Source organism: Nothoprocta perdicaria, unplaced genomic scaffold (genome assembly GCF_003342845.1).
Source record: "Nothoprocta perdicaria isolate Ctin4 unplaced genomic scaffold, notPer1 scaffold_52, whole genome shotgun sequence".
Classification (NCBI taxonomy): domain Eukaryota; kingdom Metazoa; phylum Chordata; class Aves; order Tinamiformes; family Tinamidae; genus Nothoprocta; species Nothoprocta perdicaria.
In genome coordinates this window covers 1,289,044-1,308,887 of record NW_020455777.1, presented here as the reverse complement: position 1 = coordinate 1,308,887, position 19,844 = coordinate 1,289,044, and the positions used below count along the sequence as shown (strand labels likewise).

At 43.6% G+C, this 19,844-nt stretch overlaps 1 protein-coding gene across 2 annotated transcripts in view; it reads right to left on the bottom strand.

Moving 5' to 3' along the window:
• The window catches only part of NHSL1 (NHS like 1), a 45,788-nt gene that overhangs the window by 10,749 nt on the left and 15,195 nt on the right, over positions 1–19,844 (bottom strand). For both annotated transcript variants that reach the window (XM_026048240.1, XM_026048241.1), the window contains exons 3-4: positions 18,450–18,577; positions 10,540–10,732 (exon numbers count right to left, since the gene is read on the bottom strand). In XM_026048240.1, the coding sequence (XP_025904025.1) occupies positions 10,540–10,732; positions 18,450–18,577 (321 nt within the window). The remainder of the gene's footprint in view (positions 1–10,539; positions 10,733–18,449; positions 18,578–19,844) is intronic.

The window sequence follows — 19,844 nt, the reverse complement described above, 5'->3', positions numbered from 1 at the left end:
GATGCCCCCTGGGCAGAGGGCGCCGTGGGTCCCCGCAGGCCGCCATGGGGCCCGCGCTGAGGCCTCGCGCTTCCGACCCGAGCACCCTTCCCTGAACTACCCTTAGCCGCGTGGGCAGGAGCTGCCTAGGCCGGCTCAAGGGCAGGAAGACTTGGAAGGCCGTGACAGTGCAGGGAAGCCCATGGGGGCAGCACCGGCAGCCGCCCRGGGCCTCGTGCAGATGGACGGCATGAGGCGAGGCAAACGGAAGGCTCGGAGCAGGCAGGAGGGCCCGGTCCCCGACACGTCAGCTATAGGGCTCCCTATATGGAAGGTGCTCAGGGAGCACGCCTCTCGTGGCCCTTGCTACTGCTATTTCAACAACCAGTGTTGAGATTTAACATAATCTTTGCAGCAACAGAGCATATTCTGAAATTACTTAGGCTTGGGTTTGGGTTTTGTACATATGCCTGCCCTCTCAAAAGGGTTTCCTTGCTCTTTATAATTCAACAATTGATGCTCTTTTAGCAGATTTGTTTCACGTAGAGAAAAAAATGAAATTTGTAGGGAAAATGGTAATTTAAAAAAAAAAAAAAGAAAAAAAAGAAAAGAAACCTGAGGATTCATGTACCCTCTTGAGGGTTTTAGGATTCTGGTTCAATTCAGAGCAAGAAGTATTTTCTTTGTGGTTTCCAGATGCCAAAAACTCTTAAAATCAATCTGCTCTTGCTGGTACTGCACAACTGGAACATGAATAATACAATTTTCTAAGGGAATACTCAAGCCATCAATTGAACATTAAACTGAAAACGCTAACTCGTTTTAGAAAATCTCTTAACTAAATGTTAGACAGTAAACAGAATTTTTAAAAGGCTGCTTCAATAGTTCTGGAATTTCTGGAAATAGAAAATTTGGAATCCACAGGTCTGTCTGATTGCAGGGACAACATCTGAATAGTCAGGAATGAAAAAAAAAATCAAAAAATGCAAACCGGGTTACAAATACTTGGCATTATAAAATCAGAAGTGGTTGCCCTTCGGTGAAATATAGCTGAAAATAATCTTGTCTGTAGTTTTTATATCACCCTGTGTCCTTCAGCCCTGCAGTTAGCAGGATGTCTGTCACAGCAGATCTGAAACTAGGCTCCTTTCTCCTTTACTACCCCTACTAGTTGATTGCTGAAAATGAGGAAGTATTTAGGCCAGGGTGCAAAATGACTTGGACTGAACAGCTGAGTATTTGAGGGAAACCTGTGTGTATCTACAGAGCTGGTATTTCTCRGTCTCAGCCTAGGAGACCTATAGCCTGAATGATACTGCCTAATGGAGTAACTGCAAAAGAAGTGTCAATTAAGAGGAATCTGAAGCTGCATTCCCAAACACCACTAACCTCATGGTCATGAACGCTCACATTTGCTGGGCAGCTGCAATGGAACAATTTCCTTGAACAGTTTCAAAGGAGAAGCTCCAAAAGTCTCCAGCAACACTGGCTGGTACCAACAGGGGGTCTCAGCTGTGCCATGAGAAAGCAGATACTGGAGTGTCTGATAGGAGGTCCTATAGGTGATGATCTACTGAGAGCTTCTGACAATGGGAGGTAAGGAAAGAAGCTGAGAAAAACACGAGCTCATTGTGATCCTCTGATTCCTTTTGTAAAAAAACATAGATGGGGAAAAGAAAAAGAAATGCTCAGAGTGGTTGACTGCATTGGAACTTAGGGTGAAGAAAAGTGATGAAATCATTCAAGAAGAGTACATCCATACCTTAAGAAAACATCCAAAATGGACCAGACACTTTCTGTTTGGTTAAAAAGGAGGAAAATGCCTGTCAAAAGAGATCAAAAGGCCCCAAACTCAACTTGCGGCTTTGGTGAGGCCTACTTATACTTGGAAGAAGAACCACCCCAAGGTCTCAGACCTGCTCCTGCTGCCAGCCCGGGAGCCCCGGACACCAGGAGCTCTTTGTCAGTAACTGGCAGTGCACTAGTACAGGCCTCCGCAGAAAGACTTCAAACCACAGGAGGTGGTAGTTTTGTGAAAGGAAAAATGTAGTCTAAGCAATGAAAGCATTTAGCTGCCTTCTCTCTGGTCCTGGAAGTTTGAACATGGGAAGGATGCTGAAGATTACAGATCTGAGAAACAAGTAAGGCCTGCAACAGCTTCTCCTCRAGACCTACTTGACTCTACCAGAAACCAAGAAAAAATCTTCTTGTCCAAGTGGCAAATACTGGTTTGCAATAAAGGTCTCTCAGGAAGAGAGCTACAGATGATGGAGAATGACAGCACAGAACAGAGAAACCGACAATAAAAAATTGAAATATCTCAAAGTGTCATTTCTCTTGTCCTTTCTGAAGTTGTTCCAACACTGACTCCATTAAAATATATTAACATTTGGGTTCTGTGAGACAATGAAGGTAATTCAGATATATGCAAAAATACTTTTAGGTTTGCTGTGCTTGGCAGAGAAAGCATGCTTCACCTTTTCCTCTTATTTTGGTATTGCTTGCTACATAGCACTGATGCTTCTGCTGTTAGAAAATGACATTCAGAAAGTCAGTGACACCCCTAAGCTGTAAGGAACCTAGTGCCSTTGTGCTGGCTCGGGATCCCGTCTCTCACCTCTCGTTTTATTTATGCAGCATTTTGCATGCTAAAGTTTCGAGGCTGCGCAGAGTGGTCCATCACTGSAACACACCTGTGAAAACACGACCACTGCAACGCTCAAAAGCAGGAAGGTTTAAAGCCACTTTCAGCCCATGCGCCGTGGGTGCAGCCAATGCACCTTCAGCGACCTCTTAGTGTGTTTGCCTAAATTCTAAGCGGGTGCCACAGCCGCTGATCTGATGCCAGCAAATGGCATCCGATTTCTCTTCTGTTTGGCCTTTATTGCTCCAAAGGAACCGAAGCAGCCGGGGAGAACCCCAGCAGCCTGGCCCGGCAGAGCTGCTTCCAAACCCTCTAGCGAGAAAGGAAAATAGTTCAAGCTTGGTTGAAGCTTTGAGGTTCTCTCAAGTTTCTGCTTCTTTCCGAAGAATAAACAAGAGGTAACAAGAATCTGCTGTATGTGTTGATTATTTAGCCTGTGCACAGCAACTCTGGTGTACCGAGGGATTTTAATCTTTGTGTAAATATTATAGCCATTCACAGCAATGCTTTAGGGGAGAAACAAAGACATTTATTCAGCTGAAACTGCAGGGAAAATGTCAATAGACACGATGCAACTGCTTGATTTGGAGTTTAGTCCGGATCCTTGTTCCGATCAAATGAACTGTGGAATGTTTGAAAACAACCGGTTGTTTGTTTTGGGACAGCGCAAGCGAACGGGGAACGGACAGCTATGGAAATATTTGGGGAGAGACAGGGGAGAAAAGGCGGAAAGAGCACAAGGATGTACAAGGATGGAGGAAATAAGTAATTTATTCCTCGCCTTGCCAGCGGCCTGGTGGGTGACTCTGGCTAAGTCACCTCACTGCAGCGTGCCGAGTTTCCCATCGATAAGATGATGAAGACACCTATAACTGTGCTCTTCTCCAGCACTTTGATTTCAGTGATTTTGGCTTTTAKTGGAAAGCAATACACTAACAGGATGGAAACTGTCATCAGGGAATTTTCCTGGCATAGAGTCTGTTCTCTTGATGATACACCCCAGAGCAGCAATATTAAGTTATGCTGACAACCTCTAACAGAGCACTGAACTGTCCAGAGGGAGCTCCTACGGTGAGATACTTCAGCCCTGAAATTTCTGCAACATAAAATAGGAGCCAAGGAAAACCTTCAAACAGTGCAAGATGAAATGTGCTCAGCACAGAGATGAAAGAATAAAACGGAGACCATAAAACTTGTCACCCTTAGTAAGGAGATTGGCAAAAGCCACAAAGTTCTTTGAAGATGATTATCACTGAGGACTTCTTCTTAGCACAGTTGCCAGCTGCATTCTCTGCTTATTCCCCAGGTAAATTACAACTGCCATTTTCAAACATAACCATATCTATCTAAAGGGGTCACAAACATAACCTCTAAGTTTTAGAAATGTGGCCAGCAGGCAGCATTTTCTGCAGACTTGCTCAAGTACAGCTGCCAGTCATTTCAAAATCCACATGTCTGAAAGTGTCAGTAATCCCTATAACTGAAAAAGGGTAATTTGGAACAAAACATGTGTTTTGTTCAGATTTTTATCCTGATACCTGCGTGCTCAAGGTAGGTCCTAGATTTGCCGAAGAAAATCTGTCAAAAGTTGGGACAATGACACCATTTTCAGAGGGGTATCATACAAGAACACTCAAACGGTTCATTTTTAAGTGATATATCAACTTTGTATTTAAGTGCATAAACATTTTTGAGGAGCAGAATCAGGAAAAAGGTTCTGATGGAAAAAAATCATTAGAGCTCTAGACAAAGAGCAAAGAGATTGAGTTCAAAATGAAAGAAGGGAATGTAGAAAATATCCATCTGGAACAGCAGTGGAGGAGGTTTGCCTCATTTCTCTGCTGTTCCTTAGTCAGCTATAAACATGAAATCTGAAGGAATACCTCAAGCAGAAGACTTAAAATAGGAGAACAGAATTATTTATTTAAAACAACTCTAAATTACRATCTACTTTTATTCCCAGCTTTGATCTTTGTTTGGCGAGAATAAATCCATTTTATTTAACTCTCAAGCTTGTTTATAGCTGATTACAGGCCTGATATATTAGTGCTTGTCTCCCATGGACAACTAACACCCTGCCAGGGGCACTCCAGGTCTGGAAGGCAACTCCTGCCAAGGGGTGACACCCAGGATGGGCAGCGGAGGGGAAGGAAGAGAATTCCTGTTCTGAGGAGTTCTCCGTGGCAAGCACAGCTTGGCACCCGCCCCACAACAAGAGCTGACAGAGAGAGACACCCACAGCTCCAGACAAAGCTCAAAGAAACAGTCACAAAATCATTATGTGGCATCCAAACRTAATGAAATTTCAAGCTGCCATATGAAGAGTCGCTATGATGTTGGGACATGAATTTTTTTCTTCATTGAGGAGAATTCCCATGGCAGGTCACTATTTCGTTGCAGATGCTGCAGGATCACAGTTCCAGTTACAATTCATGTTYATGTACCTCCTAGTCCCTCAGCTTTCCCTCGCATGGCCCTTCCCTTTTCACAAAGTGTCATAAAAGAACATGTTTCAGCTCATTTCAAACTAAAACTTGCTCTTAAGTTGTAATTTTTGCTTGGGTTTCTGAAAAATCTAGACAAAGTCAGAAAAAAAATAAGAAATAGTTGTATAATGCAAGGGAGTAAAACTTAGTGAAAGAGTTTGTATATGGCATGATTCCATGGGTCAAACACCTAAAATTATGTCCTGCCAGATTATTTTTAGGACATTCCTTTTCTGCTTAAAACAGAGAGGGGAGTGAGAGGGAGGGAGGGAAGAATGAGCATCGTTTTACCTGTAAAATCACCATTTGGGRAAAACTGAAAGATCTTTCTTTTAAATAAAGATTTTAAGTACCAGATTCAAATCAAAGAGCACTGCAAAGAGTGCCAAGAGCCCAACGCACGGGGCGGCCAGGAGGCCCGTGCCTGTTTGCAGCCGTGAGAGGCCATCAGACTGCGTGGGCTTCATGAGCACTGGCAGTGTCCTCGGCCAGGGGCGACAAGCAGTGACAGGGAGCAGGGGACAGAGCACAGTTCTGATGAGCCATACCTAGCTCCTTCTGTATGTTGTCAGGGATTCCTGTTATTGTCTTTCTCCTTTTGACTTTCTTCGGGCGTCTTACCACCGTGTCTGTGTAAATTAGAGACCGCCGAATGCTGGCCTGGCGGTCGAAATTCTCCCCTACGGCACGGTAGAACAAGCAAAGCAACATTACTTCCAAGCACGCGGACACCATGCACCTTCTTCCACTAGTTTGGTCGTAGAAATGAAAAAAAGGCATTAATAAGTGATGTTAGCTTGGTCCTACAATGAAGGTTTACATTGAAGAGCAAGATACAGCAGATCATCACAGTAAGGCTTTAGGCACACTTATGCATTACACAGATTTTCAAAGGATTTTTGACTTCCCAAATTAGGTAACAGTATGTAGCTGTAATTCCGCTGAAGTGAACAGAACCCTTGGTCAAATTTGGCCCTTTGTATTGTGTTCTTTTTAAGTAATAAGCTTCAAAAAAAGCCAATCTGCTCACGAAAATGAAAGACCATAGCGGCTTTTACAGGAACAGCCACCGTCGTCGGCAAGAGCCGGTACAAGTTTGCTGTGCAGCTCCATCGCTGAATCACACCTCCTTTCTCACTCCACATTGCTCTGAACCTGCCACATGTACCATATTCGGGGGGGGGGAATTTTTTTAAATATGAATCCAAATACTATGGAGCACGCACAGATCAAATTGATCGTGGGATCTGAAAATCACCCCAGTCAGGGTGGAGGCTGTCTAAAACTGCAGCCTTGCAAGTGCTCAAACACATCGGCAGTGCCCAGAGCTGAGGAAGATAAGGGGGGTGTGTGTAAGTGCTCATTGCCAGCCAAAGCCTTATAGGGACCGTGTGCTGTATCTTAAYGGGACCCAGAAGCACCACTATGGTTAAGGTTGAGCAGCTTTTCTTTGGAAACTCACTTTTGTCTAGAGGTTTATAATTTGGCCATTTCACAAGCAGCAAGATAAAATTTACCCCACGGTTAAATCTCCGTCCCTTCTAAATCCCAAAATCTGCAAATTTCACATTCAAGTTCCCGTTTTAGAAGCTGAAACACTTAAAAATCAGTCCCAATTTTAAGGGTAAGATGAGCTATGCAAAGCTGATGTGCAGAAAAATACTGGATGCATACTGTCTTGTGCACTTTTTTGAGATTTGATGACCAAATTATTTACCTCTGAAAAGTGATAAATGCATGAGCACAGTAACTAGTGTATCTSTCACAACTACCATCCCTAGCTGACGACACATCAGTATGATGTGTGTCATGCAGACTGCCTAGAAAACCTAATTACCTCGACAACAGTTACAGATACACTCGTATATTAAATACAGCATGTGGACTTCTTGTGAAAACACAAGCAAAAAAGGTAGCAGTTTCATTCACCTTTTAACAGACTCCGACTGTTTTAATGGAGTTTTGTGCTGCCATGGACAACGTTCTTGCTAAACAAAATTCTTGCAACTATAAATATTATTTTCATCTTCAMTTTTAATTAAGTGGAGGCCAGGTTAAGGGAGGAATCCTGTGAGATCAATCACATTTAGAGCTATGAATCCCATGGGCTTAGCAGCAGCCCTGAAATATAGAGACAGGCTACCCTCTGTCTGGGGCATTGCTGCTATTAGGTGCTATGGCCCTTTTGGGGTCRGGGTCAGGATCCTGCCATGTACTGAGCAGATAACAATTCCAGCCTCGTTGTAACAATGCAGCAATGAATTGGAGAGAGAAAATTTCCACCTCTGAGCGTATCTTTACCCATTCAAAGACCAACAATGATGACTGAGACTGTGAGCTTCAAGCAAATTAAAGGCAGCTTTGAATTTCTGAATATCCTAGAATAAAATACCTCGTAAATGGCTAAGAGAGGGTGCACACGAGGAGAGAGTCCTTTACCCTAGGTCTCGGACACACAAAGAGTGTGACCATGAGAAAAAGCTGCTACGTGTCGGCTCATCCAGGGCAACCCCTTCCCTGTACTACCTGTGACCTGACTCAACCCATCCATCTCGAATGGCTTTTGCTGCACAGCTTTTGGAAAGCCACTGTGCAAATTCAGGGAATTTTAAAATGCCAGCTTTAAYAAACCCTAAGTAAATAAGCAAAATCAGAATGCTTCAGGATTTTTTTTCCTTCACTGTCGTATTTTAAAATGATATTACTATTAAATGTATCTTGCCAGTTTCAAGGTACTTTTCTGATTCCTTTACAGGCTTGTAGTAGATAATCAAAGCATTCCACATGCAGCTTATCCAGTTTATTCAGTTTTCCCTGACAGTTTGTTTTGTTTGATTCCCCGGAGTGTTTGTGTGTTTGAGCCCCACGGCAGTCCGTGCAGGAGGGCTGGACACTTAACCGCCCCGCAGGGTCCCRCCTGGCGCTGACCCCCTCCATCCACCACCTCCAGAGCCGCCTCCTCCGTCCGCCGGGAAGGTTAGTCCCAGGAAGCCCCCGCGAGCCGACACCGTGCGAGTGAACATCTCCTGACCCACARGATACCCAAGAGCAGAGACTGGCCAGCCCCAAGGCTCCCCGGTGAGCGCGGCAGCCCCGTCCCGCGCCCAGGCTCTCCATGGGGCCCGTCCCACGCGGCGTTACTGCCCCCTGCTCCCCGGGGCGCCSTGCAAGGCCAGCCAGGGCCCGGCCTGCTGCACGGCCACGGGCAGGGCCAGGGAACAGCTCCTCTGCGGAGGCACCGGTGACAGGGGAGTTGGATTCCGCCGCGGGTGGCCTCTTATTTCAGGGCAGGAGTAACAMAGGGAAGTCTTTTCTGACCTCTCTTTTGGGGCGGTGAGAAAAGGAGCAAGCGATGGGAAAAGCCAATCAAAACAAAAATGCTGCCGTGGTTCACAGCAYGTTTAGGATAAACGGCACGGAACCGTCAGTCTTTTTTTTCCCTGCCTCATGTAGTAACATAAGGAACTTCACAAAATAAAATTACATTGTGTGGGAGGGCAGAGGAGGGGAACAGATTGTGAATTTTGACGGGGAACAAGGACAGGAGTCGTTGTTTTTTGGTAGCCCAGAGCCTGTTACATTTGCTTCTGCTTTCAAAGAGGCCGTGTTGTTACTCAGGGAAAGGAAACCACGTGGTGCTCAGAGACCGGCTCATGCGCTGCAGGAATAATTCTCCTTTACTGTCCTCCTGCCTAGTATTATTTCATAGGGAGAAAACTCTAAACAGCCAGCTGTAGGAAGGTGAAGAATAATGCACATGTGCAGGGTCTTTGGGGGAAAAAAAATAAAATCCTGAGTAGGAGAGGGCCAAAYAAACAACCTGGAGGCACAAGGTTTGCTTGGATTGAACCGATTGAAATTCCAGGTGTAGTTTATCCAAATCCATTAAACAGTCCCGGTGACACTGAACTAAATCTATGTCTGGCATTTGATCTCTTTCACCCCGTTTTCCTTTGCCTCCGTTTCCTTCCCCTTCCCGTTTCCAGGATGCAGGGTCACTAAATGGACCCCAGGCTCCTCGTTCTCCGAGCGGAGCCTGTTCCTGCTGCGCCCGTGCCTAAGCCACGCGCGGGCTTGTGGGGTTTGCCCCCTAACCCAGGCCCTTGTCCCCACAACTCAGCTTCTGCAGCCCTATCCCATGGTCACCACACAACGCCAACGACCTAGGAATATTGCAGTACTGCACTTGCTTTTCCTGCTATCACTTTTCCAGAGGTGGGATGTTGGCAGTTTTCCGTGGCTTTCAGGCTACTAATTTCAAGTATTTTCTGCTCTTTATTTGAATAACCATTTTTGGTTGGTTGCTCAAAGCTCTCTGATGGCTGTCACTGGCCTTAAATTACAAGATATCTTAAAATTTTACTACCAGAAATCTTAATCTAAAGGAGCTGTGCTCTTCGCCTTACAAAAATCTAAGTTATAAAAATACACCTGAAAAAAACATATTGGTAGTCACGCMGGAACGAAGACCACCTAATTTACTTGCAAAACAAAACCAAACATCACAAGCTACTGAACAGATTCTAAGAGTGAGCATGGAGCCAAGTAGAGCCATATGGCATTAGAAATAAATTGGATACTGAATATCATTCTGGTTTTGGCAGGAAAGCAGTCAGTTATTTGAATTAACTAATAATAGACAAACTCAACACTGTGCAGAGAAAGAGGGATTATTAAATGGAAGCGATAATTCAATCTTTCATAGAAATTCTATTTACATACATCAGGAAATCTATTCAGCATTAGGCTTTTCACATGATTTAACCTCTACAGAGTTGAGTGGGAGTTCTGCAACTGTGAAATCAAGGACTATTTTGAAAACAGAAAGTGAATATACAGCTTACACCAATGAAACGTGGACTGTTCGCATGCAAGTGACCTAACAAGAAACTGTGAGGACCAGTCTCATTAACTTTTGCTGTCCTTTCCCTACTTTCCTCGTCACTTAAAACTCTTAAAAGTGATAAAATAAAGCCTTTGAATTCTTTACCTCCAGTTCTGCAACACTTTGGAAGAGAGAAGTCTCTGAAAATCTTCCTTAACATTAGCATTTTCTCAGAAAAGTTTAAAGATCATTAACATTGCACAAACATGATATCTCTCACGTATCTTCACTGCAGCCTACAGCAAAGCATAGTGGCATATCACACCTCTATCTCAACAACTCTAAACGCTGTTTCAAGCTCACGTGGTGTAAATTATCCTCACTGATGCTCATTTTAAGAAATTTAGGGCTTTTCCTCAATAAGCTCAGAGATGCGCTATTAAACATAAAACACTGTTTTGAAAAAAAAAAGGTGCAATTAATAATACCAAATTCACAGATCATACACACAAGTGTCAAAATACTATCGAGCAAATGCAGCCTCTGTTATCCTCCCTCCCTCCCCCAACATGCATCCTCAGAGGTTAGTGAGATTAAGAGCCTACCAGTGACATTAATAGGAACCACGTCTGTTTGGACTGCCTGTGCTTGCTGCCGCATTTTCTCCTCTGGTGTTGGCAGTGGGAGTGACTTAGTCCAGTTGGTTTGGGTGTTGATATCCGACAACTCATCCGAAACGGGCGTTTTAGGCCTCTTGATGGTAATGAGCTTTTCTTCTTCTGGGGAGGGGACGGAGCACTACGAACACAAATACATGCAGCACAATAAATTCACTCTCAAAACAAAACTAAAAAAAAGAAAAATCAGCACTACACTGCAATGGCACTACAGCACTTCAATGAGTGTCACTGCTGATACAACAGCACACATTCYCATTTTTCCAGAAATATCATCACATTGACATATGCAAGCTTTTTTTTTTAATTGATTGTATTTATCCAATACACCCAACCAGTCTAAGGAGCACAGACAAATGAGAGAATCACAGAGTGGCTGAGGTTGGAAGGGACCTCTAGAGATCCTCTAGGCCAACCCCCCTGCTCCAGCAGGGACACCCAGAGCACGGGGCGGCATCCAGGTCTGTTTTGAAGACCYCCAGAAAAGGAGGCTCCACAACCTCCCTGGGCAGCCAAAGGGCGGTCTGGAGCAGGGCAAAGCAGGGCGCTCACGGACACAGACGTGGTGCGTGGAGTGCAACCTTCCTCAGCACCCGCCCTTGCTCTCCTCATCGTACCTTGCACCCTGTGGGAAGATGAGGTCCCTGCCACGGCCTGGCTGCCCATGGCCTGTGGGTGCACAAAACCTCCCCAAGAAGCCTGCTGTGCAGAACGGGCCTTTCGGAGAGCCCAGTGAAGCACCGCAGAGCCGCCAGGCAGGGCCCGAGCAGCTACCAAGAGCAGCCGGTTTTGGCCTCGGAGCAGCTCTCCCCACAGATGAGAGCTCATTTTGCTCCGTTGCTAAAGCTGTAGCTCATAACATTAGGAGCCACAGAATGGTCATTTTTTTAAGCCATTCCATGCCAAGGCATTAGCCACTTTATTTTAAAATGGGTGTTGGTGCTTTTTTGTTTCTTAAATAAATAAATAAATAAGCAGCAGAAGGAGAGGCTGGAACAGCTTGCAGGCACGCTTCTGCAAGGCAAAGCTACAGTGCCAAAAATGACATTTGCTTGGGGGTAGCAAGGCTGTTCGTTACCGTATTTGGATGACGGACCCGTATCTGGATGACAGGACAGCATCACCCCCCAGCAAACCCGGGGGACAAGTGGCTTCACAGCATGAAAACCCAGAAAACACTACATGGGCTTCGAGAAGCTGGTCACGAACTCGAAACCCAGACGACACTGCTGATCCTCTGCTCCCAGGCTTGTGACACGGGAAGAAATGAGAACAGGAATACCATCCCTCCCCTCCGAAATATCATCTTCCCCCTCAGAAATATCACCCCACCCCGTCCGCGAGGCACTTCTCTGCCTCTCGCTCTGGGCGCCGTGGGTGATGCTGCAAGCTGCGCTCCCCAGGCTTGTCCTGGGGGGCAGGAGAGGCTCCAGTTTCGTGGCGGCACCAGGGATCAGCGTCGCGGCCCTCGACGCCCGGGCCCGGCRGCCCCCGTGGGCGACGGATGGGGCAGCCGGCCACGCGGTGCCCTTCCAAGGACAAGCAGAGGTCCTCCCAAGGGCACCACCCAAACAAAGCCGAGCTCTCCTCCCCTTCCMCCCACAAAATAATAGAGCTGGGAAGCATTAACATTAGAGAGAGGGGGGAAAAAATGAAGCATCTACTATGTGGGAATGCTAGCTATGCAGAAAGAAAAAAAAAAAAGAAGGAAAAAAAAGAAAAAAAAAAAGGGATGGAGGAACGACAGAAATTAATCAGCCCAGTGAATGTATAATAAACGAAAAGCAATTGAAAACCCGATTGTGCAGCTGTGGTCAAAGCACTGTTTCAATGAAAGCAATATTCTAACACAGGATAATGGTAAACGTCAATAAAAGGATTCACAGTTTTTTTGTGTGTAGGAGGAAATGTTCACACAATAATAATAATTTAAAAAGTGTATTGGTGTCTTGCATACTTTATAGCTCTTTACACGATTTATACATTTACATATGCTATGTTTATATATACGATTTATACATTTATATATGTTCCTAGATTTACAACCCAGAAGTGTACAGAAATATTTGATGAATTGCTGCTGTAGAAACAGGGCTGTCTTCTCAAGCAAGGCACGGGATATTTGAGGTAACCCTGGACTGGGGAAGGCTTTGAGAGTTTGCTTTCTGCTTAGCAAAGCTGATCACAAACACTATGTTCATAGCAGAACAGAAAGTACTTTTTCTATCTTTAAAGTATATTTGATTCATAGTATCTTTATTCTTGGATTTATATGGTGAAACTTCTGTGCTGCTTCTACTGAGAAGTTGCACTTATGTCCTGAAGAGTTTGTTGGAATTTGCTCTTTTTAATGGACCACGGGAAGTGTAAAAACTTGTATGCAAAAAGGCTTAGACCTTGCAGTTTTTCATAAACACAGTATAGGGGGATAAATATGGACTTTCAAGTGGGAATGGAAATGAGAACCCAGGAGAAAGAAGATGGCCTACGAATACACCACGGACAAGACAAGCTGTCCACCTCGGCAAGAGCCSCGTCACTGCCTGCTGCCCCTTCCGCCCTCTGACAGAAGATCCTGCCCCTGTGTGGGCACATTCACACTCTACCACAGGTCCCAGCTGATAAGAGATTCTACCCTKCTTATCTCACAGCTGGTCCTGCCTAAATTCTCCAAATTTGCTCTGAATCTCTATGGAAAAGGGCCGTGTGCCAGTGGTTTACATTACACTGTCTGAAAAGATAGGACCTCCAGGAGACAAATTCAAGGCACACAATTTTACCTTTCAACAAAGGAACTTGATATTTCTAATCAAGTCTCTCACCTCACTGTAAATTATAACTTTTAAGGAAAATAAATAAACAAATAAATAGAATCCATGCAGTGTTGTGAACAGGAGCCATAGCAATCCAAAAGCCTGTTGAATTTATATTTCAGCTCTGTTGAACTCATGCACATTCAGCTATTCCTTTATCCAAGTTCCTGCTTCTTTTACAGACTTTTATTAGGTTAGATGGCATCAAGTGTCCTTTTTCCAAATGTAAAGGAACCAAACCAAACAGTAACAGGAAGAAAATAATAATAATAATAAATAATAAATAATAAAAAAAAACCCAAGGCCCTCAAACCCTGTTGCATCTCCCTTTCTTGGTTAAACTTCAGTTCATATGACTGCTTCCCTAGGAGGAGATAAAGGGGTCATACTGTGCTCTAGAACRCTGCCACATTATAAGTTCACATTAAATTACATTTAACTTGAATCAGTCACCTCCTGCACTATGTGGTGTCCTCTACAGCAAGTTCCCAAATCTTCTCTCCTTGGTTTAGGCAGAATATTCTTACCCATTCCGTGCACTGACCTTCACTCGCACCAGGCAACTTTGCTGGCACTGGTAAATCACTCACGTGTAGCCTTTGCTGTCTCATTACAGAGGAGATTTATTTGTCAGCACAAATTCCTGACCTGCAAGCAAGCTGTGCACTTACCCAGCACAGCCCTTCCTCTTTCACACCCTTGCAAAGGGGCTGAAGCAGGGAAAGGCGCACTGGGCTGGATCAAAGGTCCAGCCAGCAGAGCTATCTGCCTTCCAACAGTGGCCAACAGGAACTACACAGGTGAAATTACATCAGTACAAGCATGTGGTGGACACTTTTCCTCACATATTCTCTCTGCGTTGGGTGGATTTTTCCCCCAAAAAAATTAGCAGGCTGCTTGCTGAACCCACRCAGATTTTTTTACCATCTGCAATTCCTGCAGTAATTGTAGACTTTAAGTATGTGGTGAGCAAAGAATCATCCTCTTTTGTTTGTTCAWAGAGTTCCTGTATCCATTTCCTTAGGCTTGGCATTTCATCATTTGAGTTGTTATTTCAAGCCAGTAAATATTCAGAAAGTGTGAAACTGTGTAAAATACACCCGGAGACTGMAAAAGCAGCCACACTCATCTGCAGTGGACGGGAAGGGAGGGCAGCTGAGGGCATCTCCACCAGGAAGCCTCCAGCAGAGCTGTAACTCCACACAAAACAAACTGCTTTAGCCCTCCCTAACATATTGAACAAAATTTTGGACCAGACTTTCTCAAGTCCCTGTAAACCAGCAAGATACTAACCAGTCTCTTGCAGATACTAAACAGATAACAAAGAGTTTTGCCAAATATAGTGGCAAAACCTTACTTTTTTCCCCCATAAATAAGCAGAGTACACATTCKGTCACCCAAACTTTGAATAGACAACAACAAGGTAAAGTTCATAAGCCAAGTGATGGGATCAGGGGATAAATGCCCCAAGTTTTTGACATACAAACATTTTCACAGGCAAGATAAAGACACAATATAGTGCATGCTTGGGACCAAATACACAGTGATCTAGCTGCTACTCATCATTTCAGAAATGATATATTTGTCCAAATTAGGATTTTTTTTTCTTGTCTAGTTAAAAAAAAAATCAAGTAAGCACACTCTTCCACTGGTCAGGATGCTTAAGAGAGGCAAATGTTAACAGAAGGAAAATAATAAAAAAGATGATGTATTGCAGATAACAAAAGTCATAATGAGAAAAAAAAAAAGGACACGAAACACAACCATCTTTTGCTGAGTGGTTGATTTTTTGTTTCCTTTTTGGCGGAGAAGAGAAGCGGGTTACGACCAAAGGCTACGCACACAACAGGGCTGCAGACGCTAACGCTACCCGTAACATCAAGCTGCAGGGCTGGCAGCTGGATGATGCCACTCGTGGCCGAGGTACCTTGATGCTCCAGGGAACCAAGTTACAGCAGGCACTAAGGCAAGACTGAGAGATGCAGTCTAACAGACTAGACTGTTGAGTGAGAGAAAAAGAAACAGAATGAGTGACAAAAAAAAAAGGAAARAAAACAGAATGCGAACACACAAATAAGACAAAATACATTTAAAATACATAATGTATACATTTTCGAACATAAGAGGAACTTGAGTTTCAAAGTGATGATGCAAGATCTTAATATTAGGAAAACAGATCCATAGTGAAGGACAGGAAACTTCCCGAGTACTGTCAGCAACCAGGGTATGTAGGAGATGAGCAAAGGACACTGGCTACAGCACTGCGAGGAAAAAGCCAGTGCACCAAAAAACTGTTTTATSTCTGACAAACTCAATCAGCATCAGCAGAAAGGCACTAAAGTGCCATTTGGTCTGCGTTCCACCAACGCAACTTGTAAGAATCCACACAAAAGTAAGAAGGTATCTCCGTATATTTCATTTTGTATCTTTCAGAGACTTCAAGTTTCTGTCCTCTATTTTTGTTTTTACACATGTTCTTAAGTTGGGCTAACAGGCTTGTTAATCCCCAGCAGTTTTCCTTTCTAATAGCAAATGTTCGGGTTCTCTGAGGCTTTTCCCTAAGAATCCTGCTGAACCACATATTTGTAGTATGAGTATTATCCCCTGGTGTCACACACACACATCTCTACAAAGGAAGAGCATGTTTCTGGGCCTAGATCTTTTATTTGTGTGACCTAAGCCATGGTTGCATATTATGCCTTCCGAGAAAACAGAAGTGGAGTATCTGGGTACRGTATATAAGTATACATACTGCATTAAATATATATACTGTACATATGTATCTATATGTAAATAGATTTATCTATAAGATTAACAGATATATTAAGACACATATTTAAGTGGCTATAAAGCAGGAGGAAAATATGGTTTCCTTTGCAAAATCACCATGCACTAAAAATTGGAACACATWTTTTTTCCTGCCAAGTTGCAATTACACCAACTTAGAAGTCAGTCTGCAAACAGTAAATAGCCATTCATCCATTATTATTCTGGTATCCTCAAGTTTCAACAATTAAACACTATATTCAGAATCTAAATGTTCGTCTTTTTGCTTTGAATAGACAACATGGACAACCCCAAAGGTTTCACTCAGTGGCAAAGATGCCACGTTTTGAATCATAGGGACTTGGTGACCTGAGTTACACGTCGACATTCAGAACTCTTCCCCGACACCTCAAAAATGACCGACTCAAGGCACCAGACTTATTAGGGGCACTTGACGTTATACCATTGGGTTATAAMTCAAGCTTACTGAGCTGCTTGTGGTATGTATTTGTTTAAAACAGAATAAAATAGAATTGTAGGCGGTTACATAAAGCAAAGTCAAATTAAAAAACAAACAAGATTCGGAACAAAGGACAGCACAACACATAAGGGGATAAGGGGAAGGGGGAGTCACATTGCAGTTTTTTAGTAGATTAACATCTTTCTGAGCTCTAAATAAGAGGTAAGATTCCAAAATAATTAGTACATGGAAGACTGGAAATTTTGGTAGTTGTCTTTCTCCATAGCCCTGAACCACGTTTGCAGCAAAAAAAAAAAAAAGTATCTACAGGAAACTATTCTAATTTGAAATGGCTCTCCTTCCCAAGAGACGTAATTATTTGCATTTATTTTTTTTCAGAATACGCAGAAATCATTTGTAACACCTTATGTTCAGATCATACTCCATGAAAATGTTATCTAAGAATGGCAGTTCTGAGTCTGTAAGAGGCCTTACCCAGGCTAACATATTCTCACTCAAATAGATATTTTTTAAATTGCATTTATATTTTTAAATGGTACATTAGTGTCACATATGCAATTGGGTCACAGGCTGCAGAGCACTACCTGGGACAAGTTGATAAGAAGCATGTGCCAGCAAGTATGTATTATATTAATAACAATCAGTTGATATTTTTCCCCAATGCAAATTATGACTTCACTGATTTCAGGAAGGTTTTGCAAATGATCACTGTAATGTACTGGGAAGTATTAATCTGCTTAGCAGTCTCTATTCACTGACAGTGCAGGCTGCCCACAGCCAGCTCGGGAGCTGCAGCGCGACCTGACAAAATAGGTGTAATGCAATGAAAACCTGGGTGAGAGCACACATATCACAACAACTTTTTATGGTGTGATTAAAAAGATGTTAAGGATGGAATCAAAACCACTTTATGATGACATTCTTTAAGCCCAATTCACAGGACTTAAATACTTGTACAGCAATAGAATTATTTGGTCTGTGCTACAGATACACTCATGGTTTAGTAATCATTCAGTAAAATTAAACGGTGTTACAGCCAAGGATATCCTTCCTCTGTGTGTTCTGTGCCAAAGCATTCCAGAGGACCTGCCTGGAAAATCCCAGGAGTTCCAGCACTTCAGCTTTGGACAGGCTCCAGTGCAACTTGCTGTCCACCCCAGCACTAGTACCACAACCCATGTAATCGAGGTCAGACACAGCTAGTCTTTCAGGACCCACAGACACATCAGGAAAAGAGTAAGGACAGAGGAGAGAAACTCCCTTGAGCTGCAGACATACAAGCATAAGCAAACACAGCATTGACGAGCAATCTTTCATTCTGCAGTCACTTATGCAAGTGGTTCTGATGCAYGAGGACAAAACCTTTACTACTGAAGCTGCACAAATGTAGTAGAGAGCAGTTCAAAGTTTCASGATACTGGTGACCAGTTAACAGCTCTTCCCAGTAGTCTATTACATGTACGTAACAGTTTCGTAACAGCTACCTGGTGTCTTCTCTCCACAGCATCACCAAACCTCACCCTTGCTTTTTTAGATCTTCATTGTGGCAATGGTAGTGTTAYTTAAATATGTGGGTAAGACTGGGATTTTTAAGAGTCTATAAGAGTCGGATAATCTAAAATCATTCCAATTCTAAAGGTAAATACTTATCTGTCACCTTTATGAATCCTTAAAATGCTCTTTTAAAAATCCTACCCTATTTGAATAATAAGAATACATCACGCACTAAAGAGTACGATGCATTTACTTCCTCCAGCACTTTGCCCCCCCATCATTACCTTTTGCTCAATTTCTTCATAATCATCCTGGTAACTTCCACAGATTGCACTGGAGGAAGAGGAGAAGGTTGGGCCCTGAGAGTAATACTGAGAGCTCCGATAGCCATCCCTCCGCAGCTTGTCACACTCTGCAGAAAGAGGTAGGGAAAAAGGAGATTAACTTATTACGAGGGCCAAAATTAATTATAACTGGTGTGCAATGAACCTACAAAGTATATATTTAATATATTTACCATGCATTAGCATTTTATGTCCCAAGCAACAGAACACAAAGCTGCATTTCTTGTATAATGTCTCTACATTTTCCTCTCTCGCATACACTACACGCGTATGTCACACGTTGCACATACACACATCACTTATTTAACCTGGGAGATTACAAGAGTTTCGGCAAATCCATGCAGAGGGGAAAATGGGATGTATCTATTTTTTAGGTGAGGCCTGGCTCAGTGTCTGCAGAACAGGAGACAGAAACGTGCCACTAACACAGGGGTGTCGCTTGCCAGGCCGGAGGACACCCATCCTGCGCCTTACGCTTGCCGTGCTGCTGCTGCTCACGACTCCAGCACCATCTGCTCAATAACAGACTGACCCCCCGTCTCATCTTCCTGCCTGAGGAAGGGACCACTTCCTGGGGTCTTGGGGACAGAAAGGCAAATTACAGGGAACTCAAAATCTCATGTTCTCCCTCGAGCGCGCACAGAGCGTAACTGAAGAGTTTTCAGAGCCCAGAAACATTCAGAGCAAACTTGCACCCCCAGCCAAAGTGGCCACAGCTCCCATGGGCACCCCGTTCCCCACATCCCCCCGTCCAAATTTGTCACAAGTATCTTCCTTTCTCCTAATTGATATGCAGTGTGATTGTGCTAAAGAATARCAGACGATGGAGCATAAGGAAAAATTAAATGTTCAAGATGTGGCAACCAAACTGATCTGCCCAGTCAAACTGWTAGCTTTGCATTACCAGATACAGAAACCTGAATCTGACAAAAGACAAGGAAAGCCCAAAGGCAAATTAAGTATTTAATACATTCTTGTGTAAAACCTTAAGTTTCTGCACAGCAGATGTGCATTATGATATCACAAAGTGCTTTTGTGATCACTTGCTGCAGAAAACATTTCTGTGATTGCATCCTGCCAGTCTGCTTATTTTGAACTCTTTAATACTCCTGAAAATAGCAAATATGCAGTGTTTACATTGAGGGGAAGATTTTACAGAGGCTTTTTCTTGTCAAATGAGAAAACAGCTCCAACTTGCAAGCACAGCACATATTTCCTCTGTATTTTAGATGCCTCCAAGACAGAGACCTAAGGACTCTATGCAAACAGGCTAAGGTACCTATGGCAGTCGCAGCACCGCGTGATGATTTTATCCATATGGCCTCCCCTGTGTGG